General features: G+C 33.0%; 1 protein-coding gene across 1 annotated transcript; it reads right to left on the reverse strand.

Moving 5' to 3' along the window:
- Window positions 1-505: 505 nt before the first annotated feature.
- On the reverse strand, window positions 506-3,622 carry LOC145133206 (glycosyltransferase (DUF604)). Its single transcript, XM_079068141.1, has 4 exons — window positions 2,876-3,622; window positions 1,837-2,367; window positions 960-1,138; window positions 506-859 (listed from the first exon to the last, which is right to left on the reverse strand). The coding sequence occupies exons 1-3, from the start codon at window positions 3,620-3,622 to the stop codon at window positions 1,028-1,030; spliced, it is 1,389 nt and encodes a 462-aa protein (XP_078924267.1). The 3' UTR covers window positions 506-859; window positions 960-1,027.
- Window positions 3,623-9,082: the final 5,460 nt, after the last annotated feature.

Genomic DNA, 9,082 nt, shown 5'->3' on the forward strand with positions numbered 1-9,082 from the left:
AGATTTTGAAAACCTTGCCAACAGTAAATGAGACTTACCGTTACGTCTTTTAGTAGTTGATAACGTTAGTAAGAATTTTTTTGTGTGTTTTGATGCAATAAAAAAAATGCTTAGTAACTTAACAAACGTTTTTGATTAGACATTTCATTCTTACATAATTTGAAAAGGCTTGTTGAAAAGTGTTTATTATACATGGAAACAAATTTATCCAGTCTATGACTACTCTAATCCTATAATCCCAATGAACCCGTAGGCTTGTTTTTCTTCTTTATAACCAATGACGTACACACCGATTTACCTTTTTCTCATGTCTTTTTTGGTCATTTAATATGTACAAATATAATTTTTCAAATACTAAAAGACGTCTCCAATTATTATATATTGATACCATATTAATTAATCAAAGATATCGTATATGCTTATAATCACTTTTATAAAAAACCTCAAGCTGTTGTAACTTTAAATGAACCAGCCTTTCTTGTTTTCGTTTTTGTAGAAAAGACACTTATTGTTCTTTCAAAGTTTATTGTTGGATAGAGATCGGTCGTACACAAGAGTATATCACAATAAAATACAGACACCTAATACGCTAATCTGCTGTAATTCTGTATTTGACCAAAACTTTTACCTAATACAGCTTTTTGTTTCACATTAGCTAATGTTACAATATCCTAATAAATCAACCAATAGCCTTGTATACATTATTATATATGGAATTTTGATAACTAACCTATACTGAAATCCACTCTGCTTTTGTATTACAACAAGAGCTCGAATGCTCATTTTTCGTAATCAAGGCCTCTAAAAGTGCATTCATAGTGACCCTGAATGAGAAGGACATTCACGTCTTTTTGTCCCACTGAAAGTAGACAAACGTGGCCCGTGTGAACAATATTTTATACCATGTCTTAATTTCTTCGAATGGATTTCACAAAAAAAAAAATGCAAAACCAAATTACCTTGTATTTTGAAGTAGGCAATTGAGAGGATGCCTTGCCATTAAGTCCCATGATATAATAAAAGGACCTTATTTATGCATCGCAATTAATTCATCTTTTTCACATCGCCGCAAAGCAATAACCATGGTTTCGTTGTAAGGTGGTAAGATTTCACAACATTGACGACGGGGTGTGGTCACCTAGAAGAGTATATAAAAGTACATGTATTAAACTATATGTCAAATGTCTAAAATACCCTTTTGTAATGATAACAAAGCGCAAAAAACACACATCGATTGAAATATCAAGACCATAATAAAAAGGGATAAAGGACCATAATAAAAAGGGATAAAGGTCACCAAGCGACGACACATTTTTCACTTAACCTTTTATGTACATCCTAGGTCCTTGCACTTTCTAATTTTGTTTCATCAAGTCACACGGTTTCCTTGATGATGTGGCGTACAAGTGGAGGCTATGTCAACACCATATGGACGCCAAATCAACAACAAGACCAGTCAGTCAACAGAGTGATAGTGACAGTAACACTGACACTAACTAAAAAGTATAGGGACAAAAGATGTACAAAAGGATTTTGAAGCGACTTAGATGAGACAAATAACAAAGTATGCTCCCACTTACTAATCTTAACCCTAATAAAAAAAATATTAACTTATTGTCATCCTAGATTTTATACTTTTTAATTTCCTTCCATCTAGATCACCTTTGTGACCGGCTTCCTTGCTGATGAGGTGTATAAGTAGATACCCCATTGACAAAGCGACTACTCGATGAGACACATTTAGAAATACATGACATAGGACGTACATAGAAAAAATCAATAATTCGAACATAACAAAAAAAAAGTAAGTTGTCATTTTAGTAAATATACACATACCTCTTGGTTCTCTTCCTCGAGTTTTCTCGAGAAAACCTTGATATCGATCAAATCCCGTATCGCATTACTTCTCGAGCAATTCACCGACACATTTCTTTTATACAAACTATGAAACTTATCCGTATCATAAACAACACCTTCCAAGAAAAACGTATCCGGACCTTTACACACATCTTTATAATCTCGTGTATTAAACATATGAAGGCTCGAATAAGCATTTTCTTTTCTCCTCCATGATCGAAATGTCTTTTGGATTTGAATCAAATCCGGAAGGAATTGATTCCCTTCAAACACTTGAACCACATAGCCCCAAGAAACCGATACCGTGATTGAGTTGGAAGGATCATAGCACACAGTTTGTTGAAGGATCCGGGCGGGATCATGTTTTACAGGTTCGAAAAGGCGTTTGACCGCTTCGAGCTTGGTCAAACCGGGAAAGATGGGATCTACGAGGTCGAGGTGGTGGAGGGATAATAATGGTGATAATGGATGTGCCGCAAGGATCCCGAACATGTTGCCTCGAATGTCCACCTGACACATGGTTCAAGAAATTTTAGTTATTTTTCTACAGATCGATCTCGTGTACTGTGTTTGACATGTATGAGACTGAAAGATAGTGATTGCCCTCTTTGTTGTCTTCATTGGAAATAGCTCTAATAAAAATTTTGCTTTTTAGGGCTATTTTTATCGACGAAGATAGATATATTTACATCTTGGTGGGACAAAAACAAATGGTCAATTTTTTGTCTCATAAAACCCTCTCAAAAAGATACTACTTTCATATCTAAAGTGGCAAAATGTGTAAAATACCTTGAAAAATGTCCAAAATACCTTCTAATCACATATGAAGTGTCTAAAATAACCCTTTACTCTCAAATCAAAATAACTAGCTAACTTAAATTTATTTTGAAGAAATGTCGAGTCAAATTCCAAATTTGATCATCAAGAAATAAAAAAAATCATAAAAAATCTAAAATTTAAATGTTTTTTTTTGTTCATCTATGAATTTTACAAGGTCAAAGGGTAAAGCATTTTTCACCTGATGAAACCCTGGTTCATGGGTTAACTCAACACCAAGCTCCACCAAGCATGAATAAACCCTAGAATCACTTCCGTACACATGGGGATACCTCATCAAACACGAATCCAAAACCCTCGCCAAAACCCTACCCAACGATCGGCTGATCGCGAATCCACCGCCGCCGAACGCCATATTAAACGAATGCTGGAAGTTCTGTTCGTAGCTTTCCGACATACTTCCGATGTAAAACCACCGTTCATGATCGTATTTCGCCAGAACCCTAATTAAATTCTCCGTGAAAAACACCGTATCGTCGTCCCCAAACACGTACCACCGAATATCCTCCGATTCATTCGATTCCACCGCTTCTTTTACGATCCGCGCGACACGAATTGCCGACCGGAGTCCGCGCGGGAAGGTGTAGGGGAACCGTGACGTGTCGGCGGAGATAATTACAGGAGGTAGATCGGAATCGGAGTTGGAATCGGTTACCGGGCGGTCTAGAAAGACGATTGCGTTTGTAGAATTAGGTTTATACCAGAGACGAAGGTAGGGTTTTCGATTATTGTATGATTTGTGAGAAGATGCGATGGAAAAGAGGATGTGGCGGATGGTGGTGGGAGGAGGTGTTACGACGGAGATGGCGGTGGGGGTGGTAGGGATTGGGGTGGTGAGCGGATGCGAGAGGAGATAGAACAGAGACAAGCTTGAGATGATTAAGCACAAGTCTTTGATATTTGATGGTACGATTCTGAAAATTGACATTTTTGGTGGTTGTGGGTGTTCTTGATTTCCCGGCGGTGGTTGACGGCGGTGGATGGGGTTCTTGGTTTCCCGGATTTAATCAAAGAATAAAGAAACAGAGTAAACGGTGGAGTGCAAGGTACAACTTAATAATGCATAAAACATGTTTCTTTATAGGAAATAGTACAACTACTACTTTGCTTATTCGCGTCAAAAGTTCATTGCAAAATCCTTGTTAGAAGTAACTTAATGTGCATTAAATGCCAACAAAAGAAATTAATAAGTCTGATGTTACTTTAATTTTGTTGGTTTTTATTACTATCAATATCATATTTTTGAAAAAAAGATAAATCAGATTACTTTTACTTATCTCTTTCATATGCCAAAATATACAAATTAGGTTAAAATAACTCCGTTTTAATAATTTTTGCAGATTAATATGGTGTTTTCCGTAAATGTCATCTGCAAAAATGTAGCCTCCAGAATTTGAGGTCATAAAATGCTTATTTATTTTTTTTCCTTCATTTTACAACAAATGAATTATAAAAATTCTCTACTCTTAAATATCTAAAATTTGAAATCTCTCAAAGTTGGTTTTAATATCACATTTTTAGGTTTTGAGAGTTTATTTTAAGGCTACTCTTTGACTGTTTAGTAATCAAAACGCAAGTTTTGATCAAGAATATCTATTTTGATAGATGTCATTTACGAGAGTAGACATTCTCAATTAAAAAAGATGATAAATATCGCACATTTTCGCAGATGTTATCCGTGAAAATGACATTTGCAAAAATGTAAACTTTTAGTATTTTTTTTCTTATTGAGAATACCTATTTTTGCATATGACATTGAGAAAATGTCATATTTAGAACTTTAGATTAGAAATGTTATCTATAAAAATCCTCTCTAATAAATGAATGTTTTTTTTGTCACTTGTCACATTCTCGTTTAATTTGCTAAATGTCATTTTGTGGTTATTTTGAATTAATTTTTTTTCAGCATTTCTGAGTTTTTCTATTTTATTAAATTTCACATAATACTTTAATGTAATATTACAATAAATGAATATCAATTTCATTAATGTTACATTTTAATTTTAAAATTTTCAAAATTAAATTCAAGTTCATTAATGAACTTATATTTTCTTATAAATTCAAAGTTCTCAAATATTTTGGCATTTATATTTAATTTTTTTTTTAAATTAACTCATATAATACATTGGACTCATAACTAATAGCTAATATAATATCGTTTTTGTTGCAGTTTTTAGAATATCTGTTAGCAAACTAAGAAGATACTATTATTTATGGATTTCCCAATACATCGGGTGGGTGCATAAATATGGAGAATACATGCCCTTTCAAGTTTCAACATTTATCAAGAAGTCTCGAGAATATATTTAAAGAAGAGACCCGAAAATTTGTTGGTGTATATAGAATGACATTCTTTAACGGGAAAACTGCAATAAAGTTCCTACACATTGGCCTCATAATCGATTTAGTCACTATATATATTTTTGAGTAAATTACACAAATGGTCCCTATGGTTTGGGGTAATTTGCACGCTTGGTCCCTAACTTATTTTTTTAACTCGGAAGGTCCCTACTATTTGCTTTTGTTACGCGTTTGATCCCTACTGTTTGTTTTTTTGTTACACGTTTGGCCCCTGTCTTACCGAAAAAGACTATTATTTAAATAAGAAAAAATGGTAGGGTAGGTAAGGTAAGGTGAAAGGGGTGGGGTTGGGGTGTGTTTATTTAAATAAATAAAAAAATCAAGGGTAAAATAGTCTTTTTAGGTAAGACAAGGACCAGACGCGTAACAAAAACAAACAGTAGGAACCTTCCGAGTTAAAAAAATAAGTTAGGGACCAAACACGCAAATTACCCTAAACTATAGGGACCATCCGTGTAATTTACTCTATATTTTTTTTATTTAATTATGTCCCAAATACCGGTAATCGTATTCAATTTAACCCTTTGACCCGGTTAACAGGTCATCCAATTTTCAAAAATTACATTTTTGGCCCAGATTTTAAAATTTATTATAAATTTGGTCCAAAATTTACACTTTTGGCCAATATTTTAAATTTTGTTACAAATTTGGTCTAAACTTTATCCTTTTTGCCGAAATTTTAGAATTTTATTATGAATTCATCCAAACTTTAGTTTTTTTTACAACTTTTTTTCTCAAAGAATTGTTTCTAATATGTTTTTTCTTTATAAAATCATATTTATAGAAAAAAACACATTTTCACATAAAAATCTTATATTTTATATAAAAACTTTTTGTAAAAACTGATTTGTATATATATTTTTTTTATAAAAACGGATTTGTATATATTTATATATTTAATAAATACATATTTTTATAACTAGATATTTCATATAATAAAAACTTTTTAAAAAAAGTTTTTATATAGAAAATATAAGATTTTTATGTGAAAATATGTTTTTTTTGTATAAATATGATTTTATAAGGAAAAAACATATTAGAAACATTTTTTTGAGAAAAAAAGTTGTAATAAAAACTAAAGTTAGGATGAATTCATAATAAAATTCTAAAATTTCGGCAAAAAGGATAAAGTTTGGACCAAATTTGTAACAAAATTTAAAATCTGGGCCAAAAGTGTAAATTTTGGATCAAATCTGTAATAAAATTTGAAATATGGGCCAAAAATATAATTTTTAAAAGTTGGATGACCTGTTGACCAGGTCAAATGGTTAAATTGAATACGATTACCGGTATTTGAGACTTAATTGAATAAAAAAAATATAGAGACTAAATCGATTATGGGGCCAATATGTAGAGACTTTATTGCAGTTTTCATTCTTTAACATTGCTAAAAAACTTGAACTCAAATTGCCCGATTGCCACACAACATACACCATTTATGTAGTCAATATTTAATTAACTTATTATTTTTAGAAATGGAAATTTTGATTTTCGCAGCTATTATACAAAAATAGATTTTATACCGGATGAATAAATATTCTAAATAAATTTTTTGTTAAGATGAAGAAACACGACTCTATTAACTTACTATTTTTTTTGCGTTCAATTTACAAAAGTCCAAAACCATGATAGTCTGACTTGTCAACGCCTTCCGGCACATGTGAGCTGTGAGCACGTGTCGCAAAACCCATTAAAGTTGGGCTGCTTCACTAACTAAAGTTGACCTTTTATTATTATTTTAGTGTCGTAAAGGCCCATTAAAGTTGAGTGGTTCTCCGTTCTCCAAACACTTATTAAACTTTTTTTTTTTTTTTATATGATTTAAAGCTAACGAAACTACTTTCTTTCGCTGACCGAAGGTATATTTGCAACCTTGCTTTTAGTTATTTGATTTAAAACTAGATAGATGAGTTAAAAAACGTATGTTCAGTATTTATTTTGTTGTAATTAAATATTATACCAGACTAACTAATGTAGGTGTTAATATATCCATTAGACACACATAAAAAATGCCGGTTAAAATTTTTTAAAAGTTGGACTTAACCTACTCGGCTAACACCTGGCTAACATGTTTTTATAACAAAGGAGATCATGAGTTTAATCTTAACAACTGGCTAACATGTTTTATAAGAAAGGAGATCATGAGTTTTATCTTAGACATTAACAACTCGTCGTTCAAAAAAATCCATTACTTTTTATACAAATTCTTCTTTGGAAATATTGCATTCTGTCAAGTTGTGACGTAGTTAAAGTTAAAATAAAGAGGTAACACAAACTCGTCGGACGAAGATGGTCGCCGGCGACAAGCGACAACAGTGAATGACGGAAGTTAAAGCACCAGCGAATCAGTAGAGCAGCAGTTTGAGAAGTCGTTGATCGATCACCCTTTTGTTTCTATTCCACGTTCGTTTTTTTTTTTTTAATTATCAAATGGTACAAGATTTGGAGAGTGGGATATTTCTTATTTCATAAAAAGATCGAGCTTAAACATTTTGGACAATTTTAAAAGAATTTGGACCTTAAATATTTTGGCTTTATAATATGTAAACTTCCACTACAAACAAACTAAACCGAAAGGTGGAAATGAATAGTTTTAGGTGACATTTGGTTCGCAAAATGTTTACGAAGGAATTGAAATCTTTAACATAGTTTGTTTTGTTGACAGGAAATGAAATTGGAATCAAATTCCATATTATGTTTGGTTGGAATGAAATAAAATTGGAATGATGTAAAATGACATAATTTTACTTATTTTTTACTTCATTTTAACATTGTTTTATAAGTTATATGTGGTGGGGGGTGGTGGGCGATGGTAGCGGGTGATGTTGGCGGTGGTTGTGGTGATGAATGGTAGTGGTTGTGTTATGGCGGCCTTAGGTGGTGGTAGTTGTGGTAGGTGGCGACAATCGTAGAAAATGCGATCGCAGATACCAAAACTACGATCACAGATACCAAAAATATGATCGCATTTTTGGTGATTTTCTAAAGAATTGTCGGTTAATAAGTATGATGCTATTTTCGACATATTTTGAGTTGCGTCAAGGAAATGCGATCGTAGAAATAGGATATACGATCACATTTTTTTGAGATTTTTCTTCCTAATGACTTTTTCGACCTTGCAAATCCTCGATCAACAAATGCGAACACAAATGTCCAAAAATGCGATCATATTTTTGGTTTTTCGGCATGTTTCGGACGCGATTCTGCAGGTTAAGCATTCCAAGTCATTCCTCAGTTTCCTTCTTCATTTCTAACTCCATTTTAGGCTCCAAACATGCATCCAGCTGCTCCCAAAGTACCGCTCCACTCGAATTATCTGAAAACGACACAAAAATGCTAGTAGTACGAGAATTTTGACAAAAGACATGAGCTGAACATTATTTAAACTAATGACATGCCAATGTACAAATTATGATGCTAAATAATAATAAAAACAATCCTAAAAGATGCATAAAACGGAATCTATCATGGTACAAGAGATTTGATTCATTCATTATCTCACATGGCTACACTTGGAACCAATTTGACAACTATGTCTACTCAAAGGAATTGTCACCGGATTCGTACATATATCTGTTGCTATATGTTAATGACATGCTCATCGCAACCAAGGACATAGCTGGAATAAATGACTTGAAGGCGTTCCTGAAGAATGAGTTTGAGATGAAGGATTTGGGAGTAGCAAAGAAGATACTTGGGATGGGGATTAAAAGGGATAGATGAGCAGGACGGTTGTGTGTTTTTCAACAAAAGTACATTGAGAAATTTTGCTGTCTTTCAATTGTGATCAGTCCAGACCAGTTGGAGACCCTTTGGCGGCTCACTTTAAACTTGGTCCAAATATTATACCCACAACTAATGAAGAAAGGAAGTACATGAGCATGGTTCCATACTCTAGTGCTGTTGGAATCTCATGTATGCAATACCAGAATTGATTTGGCTTATTCAGTTAGTATGGTAAGCAGGTTTATGAGAAATCCAGGGAAGGCTCATTGGGAGTTTTCAAGTAGACCATGCGATACTTGAA

The sequence above is a fragment of the Lactuca virosa genome, chromosome 8, assembly GCF_052849685.1.
Source record: "Lactuca virosa cultivar CGN04683 chromosome 8, Lactuca_virosa_CGN04683_v6, whole genome shotgun sequence".
NCBI lineage: Eukaryota > Viridiplantae > Streptophyta > Magnoliopsida > Asterales > Asteraceae > Lactuca > Lactuca virosa.

Bases quoted from the DNA above. Each gene is read 5' to 3' on its own strand.
- LOC145133206 (XM_079068141.1), bottom strand. From the start codon at position 3,622: ATGTCAATTTTCAGAATCGTACCATCAAATATCAAAGACTTGTGCTTA. The intron at 2,368-2,875 runs GTGAAAAATGCT...ACCATGTGTCAG, and splicing joins ATGAACCAGGGTTTCATCAG to GTGGACATTCGAGGCAACAT. The intron at 1,139-1,836 runs GTATGTGTATAT...ATACTCTTCTAG, and splicing joins TCGAGGAAGAGAACCAAGAG to GTGACCACACCCCGTCGTCA.